Raw genomic sequence first — 24,207 nt, forward strand, 5'->3', positions numbered from 1 at the left:
TATATTTTAGTTGCTGTGCCAGGCATTAGGGATAATTACGAACAAGATAAATATAATCCTGACTTTATGCATCTTTAGTTCTCTCGGGAAAGGCAGATAATAATGGAGAAGTGATGAAGTGAAAGGCTTGAGGAGAATTGCAAGGTGCAAATAGAACCAGTAACAGGCAGAACATGCCTACACGGGAGGTCAGGGAAGACCTCTCTGCGCAAGTGGCATTTAAGCTGAGCCCTGCAGCATGGATGAGCTTCGTTTAGGCAAACAGTAGTTGCCTACAAGGCCCTACATGATCTGTCCCCACCTGTATTTCCAACATCATCAGAAGCCACTTTTGCTTTTGCTGACCATTTATGAGCCACTCCTTTTCTCTCAATTCCTCAAAAAGCCTGCCTAGAACACTATATTCTAGACCTACTCCCTCCCCATCCTCTATGACCAGCTCCTTTCCACTATCAGGCCTCAGATTATTCTTTAGTTCTGCTTTTTGCCTGTTTCCACCATTTCATACATCTTTATTCCTAATAGTTTCATTGATTTCTTGGATCAGTTGTTTTCTAACTGCCCCCTAGAAATGTAAGTTCTAGGGGGGAAAGGAAATGCATCTAATTCATTCCTGTTTGTCTCTCCAGACTCTGGGATGTGTGACACAACAGTAGTTATGTCTTAAATGTTTGTTGAGTAAATGGATGGACAGAAGAGGTAGGTTACAGCCCTGAGTGGAAGAGAATATGACACATTTTAAGAAAGGAAAGGAAACAGTATAGCTGTCATATAGAAAGAAAAGAGGGGAGTTTGGGGAAAAGGCAGAGGAAGTAGATAGAAATCCAATCTTGAAGTCTTTTCGACTAGTATTTTCAAACTTCTCTTAAGTGGGTCTTAAAATCAGTTTAGTGGGCTGCTACTAGATGTAAACAAATGAAACAGAACAAAAATCAGGGTTCATTGTTCTTAGTAAAACTGTTATATCATAACATTTTTTTCATATTTTATTTATATATGTATGTAGGGTGTCCCCAAAAATGTATACACACTTTAACAGCTGATAACTCACTGAATTTTGAAAACGAACTAAATGCTAATACACACTGACTTTATAATCATTAAAAGTGTGTATACATTTTTGGGGGACACCTTGTGTGTGTGTGTGTATATATATATATGATTAGAGTGAGAACAAGGCAGGCAATTTTCATACTACATCATCCATAATAGTATATTGCACTCGCACCTCTAGAGTATGAACACTGTTTTGACTTGGGAACTGATGACGGCGTCACCTGCATAAAAACAATAGCCATCCTGGTAGATTAAGTCATTGCTCATACTTTTGAACAAGATGCAGTAGTATAAACACCTCAGAAAATTCTGATAATGAGAAGTGCTAATAGTTAGCATCAGATCATCTGATGTAGACAAATAGTTCTTGTATTACAAACATAAATACCAGAGTCACAAATTATCCTGTTGTAGTTTTGCTTGTATCTTCTTATACTGCCTTTCTTTTAATATGAAATGTGTTTAGTTGCAAGAATCCTGAGAGCCTAATCAGAGGCACAGTACAGTGTGGTGGTAAATGAGGAATCATGTTTGTATTGTGTTCGCATGATGTTTGTATTATGAAGACAATTAGGGGAAAATAGTGAGACAGAAAAGAGAAACTCGTACCAGCATTGATTAACAGTGAGGCGATGTAGAAAAGAGAGACAGAGATGAGTATAAAGCAATTTATGGATGAATAGAAAATGAACTTTCTTTTACTTGGTTAAAATGCTTTAGTGCAACTGGGCTGAAAAGTTGTTCCTTTTGCTTAATATTCATTCACCAAATATATATTAATTGGCCATGTATACCTACATAAGGGCTGGGAATATTACTTGAAATAAAACACAAACATTACTTTCATGGAGTTTATGTTCTAATTGGGGGGAAAGAGAGACAAAAACAGTCAGAACTATGTAGTAGATGTAGCTGGCAATAAACAAGAAAGCAGGGTTTCTGCCACTTAAAATAATATGGCCAAGGAAGTCTTCACTGGGAAGGTGTTGTTGGAGTAAAGGTCCCATCGTGAATGACGATCACAGACAGATCCAGCCAAAATAACATAGAGGTAATAGCTAAGGAAATTAGTGGCTGGCTAACATTTTCAGCAATTTTTTATTAGGCTTAAAATAAGCAAATTCAAGATAAAGATGATGGCAATTTATTATGATAGAGTCACAATGAAGGCTTGGCCTCATTATGATTTAAAAGCTGTCTATATTTTCATCCTGATGAAGGTGCAGTATGGGAAGATAAATATAATCAAGCTAAGTGATTAAAGTAAATACATGTTTTATTTTAAAAATAGCCTTTTTCCTCCCCGGTAAAAATAATGATTCTCTTAATGAGGCAGAATGAAGAAAAAGGGGATTCTCATTTTCATAACTTTTAAGCAGGGGACTAAAGTGATAAAGTAGGTTGGGTGAAAATATTTGCAAAAGACACATCTGATAAAGGGCTGTTATTCAGAACATACAAAAACTCTTAAAACTCAACAATAACAAAACAAACAACCTGATTTAAAAAAGGGAACAGAGACTTTAACAAACACCTCACCAAAGAAGACATTACAGATGGGGTATAAGCATATGAAAAGGTGCTCCACATCATATGTCATCAGGGAATGAAAATAAAATAACAATTAAAATAACAATGAGATATACACCTATTAAAATGGCCAAAATCTAGAAAGTTGACAACATCTAATGCTGATGGGGGTGTGGAGCAACAGGAACTCTCATACATGGCTGGTGGGAATGCAACATGCTATAGCCACTTTGGATGACAGTTTGGCAGTTTTTATAAAACTAAACATACTCTTATCACACAGTCCAGCAATCATGCCCCTTGATATTTACCAAAGCCGTTGAAAACTATCTCCACACATAATCTTGAACACAGATGTTTATAGCAGCTATTCATGGGCGGCAAAAATTTGTTGTTTATATATATAGCAGCTTTATTAACAATTGCCGAAATTTAGTAGCAACCAAGATGTCCTTCAGTAGGTGAATAGATAAGCTGTGGTACATCTAGAAATGAAAAACATTAAAAAGAAATGAGTTATCAAGCCATAAAAAGGCACGGAGAAAACTTAAAAGGCATATTACTAAGTGAAAGGAGGTAATCTGAAAAGGCTACATATATACTGTTTAATTCCAAGTGTATGACATTTTGGAAACGATGACACTATGAACACAGTAGAAAGGCAGGTGGCTGCCAGAGGTTGGGGGGCCAGGGAAGGGTGAATAGGAATAGCACAGAGGATTTTGGGGGCAGGGAAAATACTTTTGTGATACTATAATGATGGATACATGCCGTTATACATTTGTCAGAACCCACAGAATGTACCACACCTGCTGAACCATAAGGTAAAAACTACGGACTTTGGATGATTATGTGTCGATGTAGGTTCATCAGTTGTGACAAATATCCCACTCTGATGGGGGATGTTTGAATGGGGGAGGGTAATAATTGTAGAAGGAAAAGTATAGAGTTTTTTCAGTATAATATTTCTTACTTAACTGCGTTTGAATTAAACTGGTTCCTTAGAATGAACAAACATTTCTTTTAAAATGTTAGCACTAAAGTTGAAATTCAACATGACTGTATATTTAAAATTCTTAACAAGTAGCTACGGTGAAAAATATTCCTTTCTTATCATGAATTTGCATAATACCGACACAACTGAGAAAAGAAACAATGGCATGTGGCTTTTTCGTTATAAACAGTACAAAAAATACGATGTGCATTTTCCGTAAGTTCAGTGAATTTCTCATAAACCATTTGGCAAATGCAAAAAAGTCCTGGAGTTTCTTAATAATTACTCACAGAATAAATTTGAACAAATAAATATAGAAATTAAACAGTACTATCAAAATAATGTTTGTCCTTGCCCTAAATTCTATGTGTAAACCAACTCTTACAAATAATTAGGGGACTCAGTCTGTGTGGGTCCCTTGGGTAGCCTTTTATGTCCCAAGGTTCATAGCCATCATCATTGAGATCTTGGAACTACATCCAAGAGGAAGCTTAACAATGATTGTTTATTTTGTAGGTTGTAAGGAAGCTAGAGCGCCAGTGAAGACCTTTGAAGTGTGAAGAGATTTCCTGTCATTGAAACCAAGATGTCATTCATAGATCCTTATCAGCACATTATAGTAAGTCATTTGCTGTTCACATATGCTTTCTGGGAGGAAGGCCATATACTTCTGTGCATGAGTATTGCCGGTGTTGCTTGTAAAGGAAAACTCTGTGACAAATTGCGGATTTTTAAAAATGAAACTCATAGGAACCTAATGTGGTACCAGTAGGCTACAAAACATAACAACATGAATCCATTTCTTTGTATCACTGCAAGTTTCCAGATAAGAGGTACTCAGAGGGGAATATAATACCAGAACATCTGCAACAGTATTGAACTTTCATGGAACCATAAAAAATACAGTTATCACCTTGCAATTATCAGTCTGCAGAGGTTATGTCCTTCCCCTGAATTGGTGGAGAGAAGATAAAAGAACGATTGAGTCGCGGGTTATATTTTGGTGTGCACTTCCAGGTTACAGAATCAATTATGTAACCTTTCCCTTCGTTAGATATATTTAAACAAACTTTTCCATGGATGGTTAATTTTTGTAAAAGAGTTGAAGGACTCAGATTTTAGGATGTAATTTTCCAAAGTCCATTGGAAGTATGCATTTCCTCTTCTGATAAAAATTAAATAAAAGAAGAGACATTTCTTTGTTGAGTTTAACACTAGAGATCCAGTTAGGTTTACAAGGACCAGAAATAGTTTTTATGGATATTAAGGAATAATCCACAGTCTCATTTTTACTTAAAATGAAACACTGTCCTTTAACCCCACACCCCTCTCTGGCTGCCGTCCCGTTTCCTTCTCCGCCTGGATGGCAAGGATCCATGTGTTGGGATTCTTTGCAGTGCCTTCCTCCCCTCCATTCACAGCTTGAAAGCTGGTCTCCCACTTTTTAAAAAGGTCTCATTAAGGGCCTCTTTGGTGGTGAATCCAATGGGTTCTTTAGTTCCCCCATCCCACCCCCCAACCATCACCCACATAAAAATACACAACATTATAAGTACCCCCGAAGAGTTGATCACTTCCCTTCCAAGTCAGTAAACTCACAAAGTTAACCAATAGTTGATGTCTATTATTATAGATAAGTTTTGCCTGTTCTTGACCTTCGTATAGATGTTCGCAATCAGCATTATACATGTGAGATTCATTCATGATGTTGCGAGCAGCGGAATTTCACACTTTTACATCGCCAGGTGGTAGTATTTCATTATCCGCATGTACTGCAAACTCTTTATCCAGTCCACCGGTAACTGTCAGCTCCTCACTGACCGGCTGTGGTGCCTTGGCTGTAAGTCAGGCAGCCACATAAGTGTGACTTTTCTATTCTGTTCTGTTAGTCAGTCTATGTTTGCCCGGGACCAATCTATCTTAATTTCTCTAGCTTTGAAATGTGTCTTAAATATGGTAATGTAAACCCTCCAACTTCTTCTTCAAGATTCTCTTGGCTCTTTTCAATCCTCTGCATTTTCATATAAATTTTGGCATCAATTTATCAGTTTACACACACATACATACACACACAAACACAACTACTGACATTTCTACTGGTACAGTACTCTCATAAGTCTATAGATAAATTAGGGAAGAGATGGCATGATAACAATTTTGAATCTTCCAATTCATTAGCAACCCCTGAATCTAATCCAAAACGAGTGTTATTTAGATCATCTTTAATTCTCTCAGTAGTGTATTGTAATTTTCACTGAGAAATCATTTTTAGATATATTTCTTGATAGTTGATGTTTTAGTGCCATTGTAAAGGTTATTATAAATTTAACTTTCCAATTAGTTGTTGCATTTATATGAAATACAATTGATTTTTTGTAGGTCCAGTGAACTTTAATTAAATTTCTTTATGAGTCTAGTTGTTTATGGATTCTTTTGGGTTTCCAGCATACACATTCCTGTTGCCTGTAAATAATGCTAGTTGTACTTCTTCCTCTTTTTAAATCCTTACCCAAGGATATGCTTATTGATTTTTTAGAGAGAGGGGGAAAGAAAAAGAGAGAGAGACCTTGATATGAGAAAGAACATCGATTGGTTGCTTTCCATTCATGTGCCCCAGTTGGGGATCAAGCCCACAACCTAGGTATGTGCCCTGACAGGGAATCGAACCCGAAACCTTTCAGTGTGTGGGATGACGCGCCAGCCAGCTGCGCCATGTAGGCCAGGGGACGTCTTCCTTTATAACCTTTAAATCTTTATCTTTACAGCTTAACTGCTTATTGACCACCTACTTTAGGTATAGCCCATAAATTTGGAAATGTCATAAATTTCATAATTTCTCAATTAAAAATATATTTTTTTAATGTGATTTACATGGGGAACTTAGACTTGTGTTTCTCAGTTTTCAAACATTTGGTAATTTTTTAGTTGTCTTTGTCATTGATTTCTAATCTAATTCTATTGTTTTCAGAGAACATACTCTGCATAATTTTTTGTTTGTAATAGGTTTATACATGATTATGGCCCAGCATATTGTCTCTTTGGTCCATGTTTCATATACAACAGTATAGTTCATATTCAGTTTTGTTTTATGAATTTTGGAGATATGTTTTTAGTGCATATAACTTCTGAATTGTATATATTTCTATTTAATTGGTATTTTATCATTGATAGATCCTTTTTTATCTCTAACGATGACTTCGTTTTAAATTTTACTTTGTCTTTTATTAATATAACTCCTAGTTTCTTTGATTACTATATGCATTCTTTTACTTTCAATTTATATTTTCCCTTCTTTTTAAAGTGTTATCCTTGTGAAAAGAATATAGTGAGGGTTTAAAATGAGGTAGCTCTTGTTTTTTGAAACAGTATCCTACTTTCTTTTTATAATTATGATTTTTCTATAGATTAATTTAACCAGTGAAGGTATATTCTTTTCAGTTGGTTTTTCATATTAAGTTTTTTGTATCTTATGTTCAGATTAATTTTTCTCACCCCACTACCTCCAGAGAAATGCTCTAAAACCATATATCTGTGTCCCATTTCCTTTGCCTCTCCACCCAGCATCAGAGTTGGATGCTCAGCCAGTATTTCAACTTATAGCCCTTTTGAATGAAGAGATCCTAAGAGCCTTATAGGTTTCTTCATTCTCCCTGTTCTTGCTGTGCATGTAGGAAAAAACTGTGTGTCCCTGTGCGTGTACATTTTGGTGTGTGACAATATTCCCTGTTGTAGTTCTCACAGAAAGGCACTTTTCAAAATATATACACGAGCACACTCCACACAGAGCAGCTTTAGTAAAAAGGAAAGTGGGGAAAACTAAGCTAGCTAATTAGCCATGAACGGTGCCAGACGGGCCACCACAGTTTTGGCTGCCTTGTGGCACAGAAGGTTGGACTCCAGTTCACACCGTGATGCAGTGACATGTTGGAGAATCCCGTGGACGAATGCAGCAGGCTCGGCCAGTGAGTCCTCTTGCTCCCAGTGGTGCCGGCTTTTAAGAATGTGGTAGGACATGGAGTGATGACTATACGGCAGAATTCAGCTCCCACACTTCTGTTGTTGTGAAGTGTTTCCCAACTTGAAGAGTATTTGTGTCCCCAGAACTTACTGAAGTTCTTTTGGGCCAGGGAGATATCCATTTTACAAGGATGGGTCATCATAAAGTATAAAATCTCTATAACAGTTTCCATCTTCTGACTCTGAAAATATTAGTCACTTTTCCTGGAGTGAAAAGAAAACAAAGCCATGCCTCTTCCCACCACCTTTGAGCAGCGGAGAGGCACTGGCCCACATCCCCGGGAACAAAGGCTGTCTTCGCATCAGCCAGCCAGCCAGCCACAGGGACATACCAGCATGACTGCTGCTTCCATGCAGGGGCCTTTGAGAATGTCATTGTGGGATGCCGGGAAACTTTACCAAAAAAGCGTGAAGATATTATTCTAGATGATTGTGGTAACAGAGTGGGGAGGGGAACACTGGGTAAGGCATCAAAGAACTGGTGTTCTAGTGGTACTCTTGGCTTCAGTTACGTGCTTATGAGCACTTGGACTCTTGAGATTTAGCTGCTGCGTGTGGGAAACAGTACGAACAGTACCTGCTGTGTCTGTTTCATGGGGCTTTTATAAAAAAAAAATTACGTGTACAAAAGCATTCTTTGGAAACTCAGTAAGGTTAGGTATTCCCGGGGACTTCAGAAGGCAAGATGCTGCTACTGGGAAATCAGAAATATAGAGGTGACAGAATTACTACAACAGCACAGCACTGTGCAAAAACTAATAATGAGGTTTATGGCAAATAGTGTATTTTCTGTGAGCGCTAACAAATTCTAGAAAAGTGAGAACGGTTAAGCGATCATTTTCAAACCTTTCCTGCTCCCATCCATTCCCTGCCCCAGCCTCTAACCTGCGGCAAAAGTACACACCGTTACAGTAACGCCCATGTTTCTGCCGCTTTACCGCAGATCGCAGGTCAGAAAGCCCCGGAGAGTCACTAGGTTCACCTTTCAGTTCTTGAATTTCTATTTAGTTCTTTAAAATTTTTTCTCAGACTCTTTTGGTTTTGTTATCAGTCCCCAGTTCCAGATAGTCCCACTTACGCTGAGCTCCCTTTCCTTAAACTATAGCGTGGCTGTTTCATGGGCGGGTCCGTTTTTGTGTCCGTTGATTGATTGTGCTGGTTCGTCCTCATGTTCCTAATTATCTTTGATTTTGCTGAACATGCTCATGAAAAATTAACCTGTAGAAATAATTCTTCAGAGAGAACTTTATTTGCTTCTGTCAGGCTCCCAGGGAAGCGAGCTGTCTGGGACCATGGAACCCCAGTTTTAGGTTAGTTGTTTTTTGGGCTCCCTGGAGGACAGTAGAATAGGCTGCCAGGCGTGGAAGGGGCTGTCCAAACTTATCCTATGGTACAGACTATGGAGTTTTCGACTGGGAACGGGGGGATGGTTTACGAGGGTCCTTATCTTCAGAAGGCTCGTAATCCTTTAAGGCTGCTCAGCCTCTATGTCTCCACTTCTCTGAATCCGTAAATGCTGGCTTGGCAGAATGGTGCTCACCTTCCTGGGTTTCTGTGCTCTTCTTGATCTCTGATCTGTAGGTTGGTGGTTAAGGCCTTCCTATCTAGTTTTGTGTTACTGTACTAGTCAGAGTTTTCCAGAGAAACAGAATTAATAGAAGATACATGCATACACCCATACGTATATAATATATACATATATACGTAATGTCTCAATTCATTAAAATTGCTTTAACAAACACCACAGAATGGATCACTTAAAAACAACATAAATTTATTGCTCACAATTCTGGAGGCTGGGAAGTCCAAGACTAAGGCATTAGCACGGTTGTGTTTGGTGAGGCCCCCCCTTCCTAGTTCATGGCCGCAGTGTCCTCACAAGGTAGCAGGGACAAGGAATCTCTCTAGATTCTCTTTTATAAAGCCACACCAGGAAGGGAAACAGGAGATAAGTATCTTATTTTAAAAAGTATCATGACTCTTGGATGGTATCAGTGCAGCAAATTTTTAAAAAACCTTTCCGAGTTCTGTTTGAAGTTGTCTGTTGCTGGTTGTGGTGATCACAGTGTCTGGGCTCAGTACTGAGAGTCTGTAGTCCTCAACATACTAACAGTCTTTAGTTTTAATTTGAGTTAAAATTAGGCAATGGTAGCTGAATAGTGAAAAAAAATTGGCATGCAGAATCTACCTTCTCCACCCTCGCATTTGTTTTGTGATTATTTCTTTGGTTCTTTTTGTAACAGTAGAACTTTCGACAGATTAGGACAATCACCAAGTTGATTTTGCACAAATTGACTGATTCTTTTCCCGATATCCAGTCATTTTAGTTACAGATGTCAATATAATTCTCCAGAATGAATTTAATACAGTAGCTGTTTTCATGACTGGGTTATTATGATATCGAAAAGAAAAAGCACTGTGATTTTCACTATGGAAAAGATTATAGATGAAGAAAGACCCTCAAAGTCAGGTAATCCAAGACCTGAAGGCAAGGCTTAATCTTGGTGACTAAGTCAGTATATTGAGCTTATATTTGACATCTCAATTGAAATATGGCATCTCTTTTTGCCAACTACCAACTAGCATTGTGCTGAGTCATTAGTTTCCCCGGGAACACTGTTGTGGATTCAATAATATCATTTCCTCTGGCACTATCCTTGAAACATAATGAAAAGTCTCCTATTCAGGTCAGAAGCTAGCCCTGTTCATACTAGTTTGAAATTTTATGTGATATTGTCCCCAGAAACATGGCAAGGATTATCAGAAAAGTATTTGGATAGTCTTTTATTGAAATTGAGCACTTTTCTCTAAGAATTTGCACTTACTTTATAGATACTCTCATTAATCTTTATAGCCCTTAGAGATTGAAATGATTTTGATGCTCTTGTTCTGTTTTGAAAATAATTTGTAGGTGATCTGAAGATTTACATTGTTTCCAAAATGAACTTGTAAAAACAAAGAAAGTGGTTGGTTTGCTCCATATTTCCTGTGAACAGTATGGAAGTATTTCATTCATTATTGTTAAGACAGAATTGAGGCCGATGGAAAAAAAGCAAATTGAAATGTAGAGCTGAATGATAGATCTTTATAGGAAAGCTTTTCGTTTTATACCATTATTATATTAGCTGTAGGCTTGTTATAGATATTCTTTATCAAGTTGAGGAAGTTCCCATCTATTTCAAGTTCCCATCTATTTCTAACTTTCTGGGAATTTTTATCATGAATAGGTGTTGGATTTTGTCAAATAATTTTTCTGCATCAATTAACATGATCATGTGATATTTCCTCTTTATCCTGTTGATGTGATGAATTACATTAATTGATTTTTGAATGCAGAACTAGCCTTGCATACCTGGGATAAATCCCACTTGGTTGTGGTTATTATTTCTTTTACATATTGTTGGATTTTATTTGGCAATAATTTGTTGAGACTTTTTACATCTATGTTTGTGGGAGATATTGGTCTGTAGTTTCTTTTTCTGTTAATGCCTTTGTCTGATTTTGTTTTCAGGGTAATGTGGCTTCATAGAATGAGTTAGGAACTATTTCTTCAGCTTCTATCTTTTGGAAGAGATTGAAGAGTATTGGTGTAATTTCTTCCTTAAGTGTTTGGTAGAATTTACCAATGAATCCATCTGGGCCTGGTGTTTTCTGTTTTGGAAGATTAAGTATTGATTTAATTTCTTTATAGACATATACCTATTCTGATTGTCTTGCTACTTGTGTGACTTTTGGAAGATTATGTCTTTTAGGAAATTGGTTCATTTACTCTAGGTTATCAAATTGTGGGTTTAGAGTTGTTCATAGTATTCCTTTATTATCTTTTTAATGTCCATAAGATCATTAGTGAACTTCCCTCATTTATTTATATTTGTAATTTGTATTCTCTACCTTTTTTTTATTTTATTTTATTTATCTGGCTAGAGGCTTTTGAGTTTTACTCATTTTGTTAAAAAACCAACTTTTGGTTTCATTGACTTTCTTTATTGACTTCTCCATTTTCAATTTTATTCATTTCAGCTCTAATTTTTACTATTTTTCTTCTGCTTACTTTGGACTTAATTAGCCTTTTTTCTAGTCTCCTAAAGCAGACACTTAGATGATTAATTTTAGATCTTCTTTTCATATATACAGGGTGTCCAAGAAAATGTACACACTACTGAAAGCTGATAGCTCAATTGATGTTTCTTTCTCTTCGGATTTAATCCATTGGAATTAATAATTATTCAAAGTGTGTATACAAGTTTGGGGACATCCTATATATGACATATGTGAGATATAGATATACACACATATATATTATTTAATGCTATATACTTCCCTCTAAGCACTACATTCACTGAATCCTCCAAATTTTGATAAGTAGTAGTTTCATTTTCATTTAGTTCCAAATATCTTAAAACTTCTGAAGTCTTCTGAGACCTCTTTCATATATGTTATTTAGAAGTATATTATTTAATCTCTAAGTACTTTGTGATTTTTCCAGCTATCATTCTGTTACTGATTTCTAGTTTAACGCCTCTGTAGTCTGAGAGTTAGATGCTGTATGATTGTTCCATGTAAGCTTCAGTCTAATGTGTATTCTGCCATTGCTGGATGAAATAGTCTACAGACGGCAATTCAATCTGGTTGATTGATGGTGTCATTGAGTTCAATTATGTGTTTACTGATTTTCTGCCTGCTGGATCTGTCCATTGCTCTTAGAGGGGTTTTGAAGTTTACAACTACAGTAGATTCTCATTCTCTCTCTCTCTGTTTTCTCTCTGGTGAGGGAGTGCATGCATATGAATTTTAGCTATAATATAAGGCCGCACTCTTAAAAAAAAGGATTCATGTTTTCTTCATGATTGATCATTTCACTTATGTAGCATAAAACTTTGGCTACTCAAAGCTCTTCTAAATATAGAAAGAATTTCTCTTGAAATATTTTATATGCTTCTCTGCCTTTACAAACACAATATACTCATTGTTCATGACTTCACCTCATCTTGTTGGTATATTATGAATCTGGACATTAATTACTCTATTGATAGAGAGATATGTTCAGAAACTGTTGAATGCTCTATAACTTTTGATCCCACTAATGCTGGTCTTTATGACTCTCTGTTTTTACAATATTTTGCTACCTATTTGTTTTTAGACTATATCACTTCTCACTATTATCTGTATTTTAGCTTCTTTTTAATCAATTATGGTTAAGCAAGTCTATTAAATTAAGAATGGTAGGAGTAGCTTATAAATGTGGGCCTCTTCTAAGATTAAACAAAAATGCTTGAGCTTTAGATAAAGACTCGTAATCTTTTCAGTTGCTCAGAGAACTATGTGAGTTCCTGCTTTCCCATTCTGTTTTGTTGTTTGATAACAAATTTCTAGTTAGGTGTTTAATAAAGTTTTCTACCTGTTAACTTTTATGATATACATGCACACTATTAAGCTAATAGAAACTTTAAACACTCTTGCAAATGGTGTATGACAAATGCATTACAATTAATATTAGTTACCTGATTTTGCCTTGGGTCCAAAGGATTTTGAAAACTGCTCTGGAAATGTCTTGCCAAAAAGGACTTTGATTCAACAGTAACGATAAAAAATAAACAAACCTACATAATGTAAACATCTCACTCTGACCCCGCTTTCCTAAGGCAGGGCTTCTTAGTCATCCAGTACAAAACCCCATTGTGCTCCTAGAAGGACTCCAGTCCTGATTTACATTTTTCCCAGGCGCTTGGTAAACCTGACGGCAGAGAAGTCCTAGTCGTCAAGCTGTAGTGACACTTGAAAGCATGATCTAAACTCCTCACTAATTCTGTGATGGGAGAGAGGAGAAAATCCAAAAAGGAACAGCCTGCAGATCAAAGAATGTTTCTGGTATGCACGTGGCTTCCTTTCAACTAGAATATTTTTAATTCATCTCAAGGAAACAACGAGACCAATTTACTTGGATTCTATATTGGAAGCTTATTTTTAACTTACTATCATTTTCTTTCCAGGTGGAGCACCAGTATTCCCACAAGTTCACGGTAGTGGTGTTACGTGCCACCAAAGTGACAAAGGGGGCCTTCGGTGACCTGCGTAAGTGCCTTTATTTACTTTTCTGTTGCAAAGTTGCTTGAGTTCCTCCATAAGCCAGGGCTGTCTCTTCTTTAAATGTGGTTTTCTTTCTCTAGATCTCTGACCGGTAACATTTTGAACAATTCTCTGATGCCCTTCTCTCTGTTGGAACAGCATTTACCTTCACTTAAATTAGAGTACTTGAAGTCAGACAAAATGACTGTCTTATGACATGCAGATCTTTGGAATTCAAAGAAATTCTATTTAACGCTTTTGAAAAAAGTGCTAGTCGACCTTGAACAAAGCCGCCTCTGTGAGGTATTGTGGCTATAGGATTTTTAAAAATGCAGTTTCTCTAGTTCTTATGCCTTTGAGTGTGTCTATTATGTGTGGAGATAGTTACAGAAATTGGTATAGGACGGTTTGAAATGATATGAACCAAGGCCTGAGAATACTGTTGAATTGGCTTGGTGGAAGTTTCCTTTTCCATGCTCTCTCCGAAGAGCAGTTTTCCAGGTTAATCTGACCACTCAAATGGCTGGGGATCATTGGGGCGGGAGTACAAAGAAAGATGGGTAACTATAATGATGATGAACTTGGTGAAGTTTTAGATTATTGCTAAAACATGGGAATGGCAGTGTACCTCTCAGAACAGGTTTTAGAGAAAGAACAGAGAATTGAATCTTTCAGCCTGGGAAATAGAGAAGAAAATAGGAAAATAGGCAGCCAGGTCGAGGAGGACACGTACTAATATGACAAAGACGAAGACTGAGATTTTATCAGAGACACAGTGGGAAGACTCTGGTGGCATTTGAGTCATGAGTCACATCATTGGATCTCCATTTAAAAACATGTTTGTATTGGCCACAGTCTGTGAAATGTATTGGAGGCGAAGGTGGAATATGCTTTTTATTTTGAAGAGTAGGAGGGACTTGAGCTTGTTGAAATCAGGATGAAAATGGGCCGATAGAGAGACGTTAAATACTAAGAAAAGGTGAACTCGAGCGCTGCGCTCAGGACTTCAGTGAATGAAGAAGGGTGTCCAGGGAGTTGGTAAAAGTCATAGAAGGAAAGAGGCGAACAGGAGGTAGAATCGAATGGCAGGAGTTTGGATGAGCAGTGATTTTCGTGACAGTTTCTTCAAATCTAGGGGTTTATATTCTAAATTTTGCTTCGTACCTGGGTCTAACCCATTGAATCACTCCTTCGGTAATGTTCTTCTTAAGTTATTATTCTTATTTTGCTTTTTATAATTCATGGCATTTTCATCATTAAAATGCGAGTTCGCTGGAAGAAGGGCTCCTGTGGGAAAGAAGCCACATCAGAAGCCATATTTAAAAACTGGTGTCCTTCCTGACCTTGAGAAAGGCACAGGCCTTGCCACTCCAGGGGCCGTACTGTTAGTTAGAAAAGCGATTCTTAATTCAACTAAAGACCTTGACAGTTACCTGCCAGGCACACGAGTTACTGACTTGGTCTGACTTTAGAAAGATAGTCAACTCTTACAAAAGTGGCAGCAAACATTTCCTGTCAGCGAGGAGCTCAGCCGTGTAGACAGTGCATGTTGCTGCTCTTAAGACGAGCCCGGTAGCAGCTCAGATCCTGTGAGTCCCCTTCAACTGGCCTGGATCCGATTCCGTAACCGCTTCCCCATCGGCTGCAGGCGCCTTGGCCCTGGCTGCTTCTAATCAGCACAGGGGAGAGAGTGACGCTGCAGGTGGCATTTTAAACCTATTTGAGTTGACATTGAAAATACTACTTAAAAATGAGCATGAGATACTCATTCATCTCATGAAGCAGGGGGCAGGTACATTTTGGATCCACACAGTGTGCACAACACAGGTGAGACCCCTTGATCCCTAGAACCTTCTTTTTTAAGGTGCAGGACCCATGGAAGGAATAGCCACCGGAGATTCATCGCTACAAGGGAAAGGACAGTGCTACCGTGCTCTGTGGAACTTTTTATTCCGCGTTTGTAACTTGATTTTATTTTGTTTGCGTTATCACATAATTTTTTTCCATGACGGGAAGGAATTATTGCCAACCTTTTAAATCACCTTACTGAGTTTGCAGGCGCTCGGGAAGAGATAAGGGTAGAGAACAAGGGAGAGTCACCGGGAAGTGAAGGCAGGGATGAGTCAGTATGAAAACGTGAAAGGACGTGCACGGCGCAGACACTGTGAGAAGCGGGAGGAGGCTGTAGGGAGAAAAGGTGTGGGCATGAGCTGCCCCTTTCCAGGAGGAGCTGTGATGCTGCTGCTGGTGAGCTTGATCTGTACAAATGACCAGATAGGCTGAACTGGGGATGTTTGTGTATAAAAGGTCTTTAAAGACAGACGAAGATAGCCTGGCCGGTGTGGCTCAGCGGTTGAGCATCGACCTAGGATCCAGGAGAACGCGGTTGGATTCCCGGGCAGGGCACAGGCCCGGGTTGCGGGCTCGATTCCCGGGATGGGGCGTGCAGGAGGCAGCCGATCAGTGACTCTCATCATTGATGTTTCTCTCTCCCTCCCCCTTCCTCTCTCTGAAATCAATAAAGACATATTTAAAACAATGAAAAAAGACAGACAAGGATAGAACTATGCAAAATGTCTACGATCTGCGAAGACCGAGATAACAGAAACCTACACTCTCTTCTGTTGTTGACAGTGTCTGCATTTACTTAAAAAGGCAGATTTCCAGAAAGTTTCGCGTGTTGGTTAAGAACGACGTTAGTATTGGGCCTTTCAGCTTTGCCTGTGGGGGCTCTTGCAAGGGACCACACAAATCAGGCCATTGTTTCCTGGTAAAATACCTATATCTGCTCTTCCTTTTATAGATAATAGTAAGATGAAATCTATGTTTTACTTTGTGCCTGATAAGCCTGTTCTAAAGAGCTTCATTTAGAAATACCATACCGCCCCGTAAAACATCATAGTGAAATCCGCAGCACCCCATGAGCTATGTTTGGAGGGGTCAGAGCTGACATCTTCAGCATAACATCTCACTCATTTCCTTGTTTCCACCCGAGGGCTGTGGGCCATTCCAGAATAGACAGCACCTTCCCAGACACAGCTGCTCTTCTCAGTGTGCTCCAATGTATCATTTCTACCCAGTGCCCAGTGCCCCGGGCCCAGTGCCAACCCTTCCCTGCGCTCTGATGCTCACGTCCTCTGGAAAGGTAGTTTGAAGTTCCAGTTTGCACCTGACTCACCATAATCTTATTTTTAAAATAGGTAGTTTGCATTAAGTTGGCTGTATTAACATAGTTCTCACTCCTGAAGCTTTGGGACGTTGTAGTAGATGTAACATGTGAACGAGGGCATGTCAGCATCGCGCAGGGTGCTAAGTGCTGGGTGGATGCAGAGTAAACTCTGTATTCTCCACTGTTTCTTTCCCCTCCTAACAGAAGATATGTTTGCAGAGTGACCTCAGTGACAGTAAAACTGCAGTTGGTAATAAAGTTTTCTTTGTGCGCATATGAAATGAAACTCTTATCCATGGTCACAGACCTCATTTTATAACCAAATGAAGCAGCTGGCACACTGTGGTGGCTTCCTCCCTGAGTTTCTGCTCTTTTCAAAAAGTGTTGGGGAAAATACAAATCGAGTAGGATATAGGGGAGGGTAGTCCCAGAATCCAGAACTGGATAGAATCAGGTTTCATTCCCTAAGATGAAACCAGAAGAGGAGTACCGTAGGGCTTTTGAACCGATAAAATGCCATACCCTGATAAATATATTTAACAGCCTAATTATGCATATGTGCTGAGGATTCTTGTCTGGTCTCATTGGACACTAACCTCTTTCTCTTTACAAAATTTGCGTCATAAACATTAGGGCTTCTAAGGATAGTTGTAGGATTGCAGATGGATTTACTTTCCTTAAGTATTCAGGAGACAACAGAGCTTAATGCCAACATTTAAATTACTATAAGAAAAATAAATACACTTGGGAGAACTATAAGCTCATTGTATTTAAACCAATTTTTATAGGATCGTATCGCTTAATGTCTTAAGGTACTGTTTTAAGATTTTCTTGAGAACGAACCTTCTGCTTCTATTTTTAATAATGTCTGTGTCTGTGCATAAATGATGTTTTATTTCAGATAAACTCATAGCAAGATCTGTATCAAGTTCCTAATTTTTAAACGGCTGGGTCATTTGCAGGTCTGAGGCTGACCTAATCTCCCCATACTGTGCCTCTCAAATGTTAAGGTCCATGCGAACCACCAGGGGATCTTGTTCAAAATGCAGATTCTGACTCAGTTGGTCTGGGGAGTAGATTCTAACCTCCAAGTGATGCAGACACTGCTGGTGCATGGACTACATTTTGGGAGACAGGATCTAGGCAATTTCTTCTATTCTGTGTTTGCTTAGCCTGAGTCTACACAGCTTATGAGCAGAGAAGACTTGAAATATTTTAAAGTGGGACAAAGATTCTAAGGTTTTTGGGCTTTGCTGATTTTACTTTTTTAAGTGAGATAATCATAAACAACTTAATACTTTTTATTTTTAAAATTCTTATAGAGGATTAATGACCTGACTTGTTACATTATCATTGAAAAGTATAATAGAAATAAACACGAATGCCTTAAATCTGTATCACAAATACATTAAGAAATTGTAAATTCTCTATACTGTAATTATGATTATATCAGATTGCAAAGGATGGGAAAAGTAGGGAATGTTTTTATTGTCTCAGAGGTCACAGTGCATACTTCAAGTTAAATGATCAAATGTATGGAGTGTACTGTAAATGCACGCACACTCACAAACACGTTATTTCCCTCATACAACAAAGATATCCTCCATAAATACTTTACAGTGACTTAATTCTCCCTCTTTCTAACTTGTGACTGTGATATTTGAGACCTAGCTCAGACCCCGGCAGGGTAACTCTCAGTGCTCTGTTTTTAGCTGAACTGCAACATTGGGAAGTAGTTTCCCCTCCTCTGCAGAGAGCTTCGCGGAGATGGGCCACACCTGTGGCGTAATGTGTGTTGACCGCATAAAGTTTACATCAATGCTTATTATTGAAAACAGGGCTGTTCTGCAGAACAGAAATTTAAATGGTCACCTTTCACGTATTGTCAGAGGATATAGGTATGAAAACAGGGTGATTCAAGTGGAATGGGCGATTTTGTAGTGTTCTGCACCACCTGACTTCTTGTGGGGACTCGTGAGAACATTGGGTGTGTACCCCCTTGTGGTCTTGAGGAAAGAAGAAGCACACTGGAGCTTCACTTCCCCTTCAGGGACCTTGGTCTAGGACGAATCCGCAGCAGTGCTGGCGTGGAGCTGGCGACCCAGGAGGGATGCATCTGGAGTATCTGTCAGATGATTTGAAATAAACATACAGTCCCTTTGCAGATTGATTCTTACTATATATTCAGATATAAACTAGCTACCAAGCACTAAATATTGGCACACATTCCGTTTCTTACGTTGCACTGTGTTGCTTTTTATGTCTCTGCCGTTCAATGGAGCAGTTACTCTAAGAGTTAACACATCGCAGTGCAGGGCAGGGCATAGTCTCTCGATTACTCAGGTCCATGAAATCTCACCTCATCTCACATGATTTTTCTAAATCTCATTAGTTTGGACTTTCAGCCCCTGCTCGCCAGAATGGGTGGGAGAGTGTGGGTGGTCTCCCCTGCCCCATGGTCCTACGGGCATTCTAGGTACTCAGAGTTGTCTGTAAATTAGGAGTAGGGCCTGTTGTAAGGCTTAGTGGCTACCATCACCGGCATCAAATCTTTAGGTAAATGTTCTCGTGGATTCTGGATTCCACTTTTGGCATTTTCACTGAAATGCCTCTCAAAGTAGTCTTCCCAGTGATCACATGCCACGCCAGAGAGACCCTAGCACTGTGTTCGAGGTGACAGTGCTTCAAGTCCAGCCCCCATGGCCATCCTGTGGTTACTATGCCATGCGCAGTGCACAAGGAGCATGGCTTTCCAGCACTTGTAATAAAAGAAAATCGAAACCCACTTAAGTTTTAGGAAAGGTAGCCCTCTTTCCTCTGGTCTTGTCTCTCCAATGCAGCAACCTTAATCTACTCACCCCTGGGACCACCCAGAGGACTAGCCCTCTTGAAAGGACACAGCTCTCCACACAAAGTGTTAATAATTCCCTGGAAAGAAGTTTCGAATTCACCCTTCCCACTTGTCAACATTGGGCGAGAGGCAGGGTGTTGGGTATGTATGTAGAGAAATGTCCCTTTTTAATCTTTCGGGATTCTTCATCAGCAGCAAGAGCAATATAGAAATTAGTATGAAAACACGCTCTCCTCTTTAGAAGCCATTCTTGTGATCAAAATTTCCAGGGAAGAGGCAGAGTATATTTATGAAAAATCATGTTCTGCAGAGCCCAACACTACTCACTAGTCCTGTGTCCTTGGGCGAGTTTCCTTTCTCTGTCTTTCTCTCATCTAATAGTTGTGAGAATTCAATGTGCTGACATAGGTGAAGCACTTACATGCCTGACGCATAGTAAGTGCTCAATAAATATTACTTCTTATTGTTAAAATATTTCAGATATCAGTATAAGACATTTATTTCTTAAATATAACCTTGATATGAACCAAAGAATATTCCTTATGGATAGTGTGTGCACGGGGATAATTTTCAGTTTTTCACCTTGGGGGCAAGAAATACCCATCGTGAATTTCAGTGTTGAGCAAATTCATAGATCCTTCTTTTTTTAACTTGAGAGAAACAAATGGTGGGATGATACTACTATTGTCTAACTGATGCTCTTGGGCACAGTTCACTCCTGTGCTGCCCTGACAGCTGTCCAGGCTTCTGTTTGGCACTCATCAGACAGGAGTCTAATCATACCCGGGTAAGACTGGGGCCCGTCTTACTCATTTCTTAGAAAATAGGCTCTTAGCCTTGAGTCTGGCATAGTCGTAAGATCTCAGAGAATTTTGGATCAATAAAAAAATACAAAATATATATAATTATATCTTTTTTCTTGGATATTGCTTCCTTTTTTGGCCTCACTAGAGAGAGAATTTTAAAAATAATTTTATACTCCATTCCTTGTGGATAATAAATACCTCTGATTATTTCTATCCATAGCTTTCTAGGATTTTCTTGAGTTTCAGTGTACAGAACTTTGTGTCACTTTTGAATTAATCTAATTAAGCATTTTTGGATTAATTATGGGGTGCCAAATATATATATCTTTGGAAAACCAACCGAAGACATTATATACTCCGTAATTGTGTGTTTCGATTATACAGTGTTACTGATTTTGAAAATTGTTGGCAATAAGCTTTTGAGAAGCCTTTACAAATTGAATGGATATTAAGTGTTTTATAATTTAACATTTTCATATGTGGAATACATGTGGGATATTTCAACTTGGAGAAAAAAATCACAAGAAAAGGTTGTAAAAATGGGATTGATGTGGTATGCCTAATACACATTACTTAAGGACCTTGGCTATTTTTTAATGGTTTATGTTAGTGAATAAATGTCACGTAGCAAGGATCGTGCCTTGCTTTAGTGCAGTGGTTCTAAACTGTGGGTCCATTTTATCTCCCAGGGCAGGTTCAGCAATATCTGGAGACATTTTTAGTTGTCATAATTGGGGGACCCTACTGGCTTCTAATGGGTAGAGGCCAAAGATAGTGCCCCAGAGCCAAGAATTATCCAGCCCAAAATGTCAGTGGTATCAAGGTTGAGAACTCCTGTTTTAATGAAAAGGAGGAATTATTTTTGCATAGAGTGTAATCCACATACATAGTTAAATCCATATAGGTAAAATTAATAATATAAATAAACATGTTTCATAATATTACGTAAGAACATCTGGAGAATTACTCTTCCTCTCCAACCTAAACAGATTCCAAGAACATCCCTAGATTATAAACCTTTAAAACATTCCAGGCATAGATACTGATTCCAAAAGTATTTTTGTTTTCTTCCAAAAAAGTATCATTGAGATTTGAGTAGAAGGGCAATGCAGGCAAAACCAAAAAATTCATTTCTGTTTTAGATCTGCATTTTGCTTTCTCTGTGTTGCTCTGCAATCTCTCTCTGTTTTCTCATGCATATGAACATTTTTACGATGTCATTTTTACTATATGCCGGATGGTAGCCCACCTCATTAATGGACTCGGTCAATCGTTAGTACGCAATGCACCAAGTGAATCGAGAGTAGATGATACTGGTCTTTTTTCCTAACGTCCATTTGGCTGGTGGTACATTCTCATAATCTCATGTCCCTTTACGAAAGGAGGCATGTGACCTGAGAAAGCACTAATCTAGACCTGAGGCTGTGAGCAAGAGGGGAAATGAAAAAGAGAGTTCAGATTGGAGACTGCTCGATAAAGGGATTGCAAAATAGTGTTGATAAAATGACTTTGTACTTTCGAATGGGAAAGTATTCTATGATGATTTGAATTCCTAGACGATGCTGTCGCTGTTGTAAGGGCTTTGCTCTTCTCTTTCCGGTATATACAGAGTCACTGCCAAAGTTCTGTTTTACTAAACCACACTGAATTCTCCACCAACACTTCCAGCTTCTGTATTCCCAAGCAATTTGCAGGGCTTGCCTGTCAGCATCTGGAGCCCTCACAGCTCCAGTTTTGAGCCTGTTCTGGAGGGAGCAGGGCTGCCACCTTTAAACAAGCCCGTTAGCACTCTTCTTTATTCCTTGGAGTCAGTAAGGGAGCACACTGGGATTCGCGGATTAAAAATTAAAATTATTTAGCGTCTGTTTTTTGGAAATAAAGCTTGAATACAAATGCACTTGGACGAAATGACTGACATTGATGTATATTAGAAAGGAAGGTGGACACTTATCACCCACGAGTAAAAAGAAGTCCGAGAGGGGTGACTGTCGTGCCTGTGATAAAGGTCACCTCTTCGACAGTATTGCTCAGTGCTGGCTCATCAACCATTATTTCATTAATATTTATTATGTTCCTCTCATGTTCAGACTTTGGGCTAGACTCTTGCACACAGTAGTGAGTAAGAAAGATGTGGTTCCTACCATCATGGAGTTTACAGTGTAATAGAAGCAAAAATAAGTAAACGTTATTAGTGTTGGTGTGTATGAAAAAGCAAGCAACTTAGCTTCAGAAGGACTAGGTTAAAGCCCCTTCTCTAAATGACCTCACTCAACTTGCTAGGTGCCTCTGTGTCTCCATTTCTGTGGAATTATTTCATGCAGATGTATATAAATGAGTCCTCTAGGGAATATAATTTGCAATGGCCAATTTTACCAAGTAGGAAAGCAGAGCAACTGAAGATGATGGGCTTTAAAGGATCTGAGATTAATTAGACGACAGGATTGATGTTGTTATGTGACCTGAGGGGTGCCTGTTGAGTGTCCTTAGACTATCTATGTAACTGGGATAATTCCTCTTCAGATTGCTTTTGACTACCTGAACATTAAATTTTTTAAAGGGTTCACTCCCTTTTCCTAATAGAAACTTGGAAGAGATAAAAAAGAAAAAGTCCACAATTTTGTGGTGAATTGAGGAAGGGAGGGCATTACAATGATAAAAGATACATGAGGAAACATCTAGAGAAACAGGGATTCACAAAACAATGATATCTTGGGCATGAAAGGAGAGAATTGCCCAAGGGTGTTGCATATATGCCAAATAATGTGAAAATTGAGAAAAGCTCATTGACTTTCACATTGAAGTTACCATAGGGGGTTGGTGATTGCCAGGAGCTGGGCGTAAGGTGGGGGGAGATGTCAGTCAAAGGGTACAAGCTTCCAGTTATAAAATGAGTAAGTTCTACCCATCCTAATGTAGAGCATGGTAATTATAGTTAACAATACTGTATTATATACTTGAAAGTTGCTTTGAGACTAGATCTTGCGTTTTCTCACCACAAAAAAAGAAATGGTAATTATTCGAAGTGATGGAGGTGGTACCTAACCCTACTGTGGTAATCATTGGCAGTATATAAGTGTCGAATCATCACGTTATAAACCTTAAACTTACGCAAGGTTATATGCCAATTATGTCTCAATAAAGCTGCCAAAAGTTACAATAGAGAGAACAGACTGATAATGGTGATAGAAGAAGACAGAGCACAGTAGGTTGGAAACGTATGGGATGATGGGATTTAGAAACACGACATGCAGACAACATTTATTTTTCCAGAAGTGTTGATGGAGGAAGGTAAAGATCTTGAAGAATTTGCAGACAGTAAAGTTATGTCTGTTTTTTAGGGTGATCAGTGTTATAGACTGGGAGAAAGTAGCCAGGGCAAAGCAAACCTGTATAGATTACATTTGGGGTTGGGGAGAAATAAATGAGAAATCTGTGAGAGAAGGTGGAATGGTGTGGAGTTGAGGGAGAAGTGTATGGATGAATGCTTTTTCTTCTAAGACATGAGGGAAGAACTTAAGTATGAATAAATACATTTTAAAACTATAAATGTGTATATATTAGAAGAGTACATCCAGTCAACTCCTTCTGTTTCCCAGTGAGGTGAGAATCTGAGTTGTGTCCTCAGATGAGAAGTGAGCAGGGCAGGTGACTTGAGAAAAGCAGTAAATGCTTTAACAGACATGTGAAGAACCCAAAAAATAAAAATAAAAAATAGGGA

At 38.6% G+C, this 24,207-nt stretch overlaps 1 protein-coding gene across 2 annotated transcripts in view; it reads left to right on the top strand.

The window, feature by feature from the left end:
* PLA2G4A (phospholipase A2 group IVA) overlaps window positions 1-24,207 on the top strand; it is a gene marked incomplete at its 5' end in the record, with an annotated part of 122,930 nt that overhangs the window by 21,617 nt on the left and 77,106 nt on the right. The window contains 2 exons of one of the 2 annotated variants that reach the window (XM_081120801.1): window positions 4,097-4,199; window positions 13,588-13,669. In XM_081120801.1, coding sequence (XP_080976927.1) covers window positions 4,167-4,199; window positions 13,588-13,669 — 115 coding nt within the window. Of the gene's footprint in view, window positions 1-4,096; window positions 4,200-13,408; window positions 13,466-13,587; window positions 13,670-24,207 lie in introns of those variants that run through there. The other variant, XM_081120802.1, reaches the window with a different exon arrangement.

Source organism: Miniopterus schreibersii, assembly GCF_964146895.1.
Source record: "Miniopterus schreibersii genome assembly, chromosome: 19".
NCBI classification, from domain to species: Eukaryota; Metazoa; Chordata; class Mammalia; order Chiroptera; family Miniopteridae; genus Miniopterus; species Miniopterus schreibersii.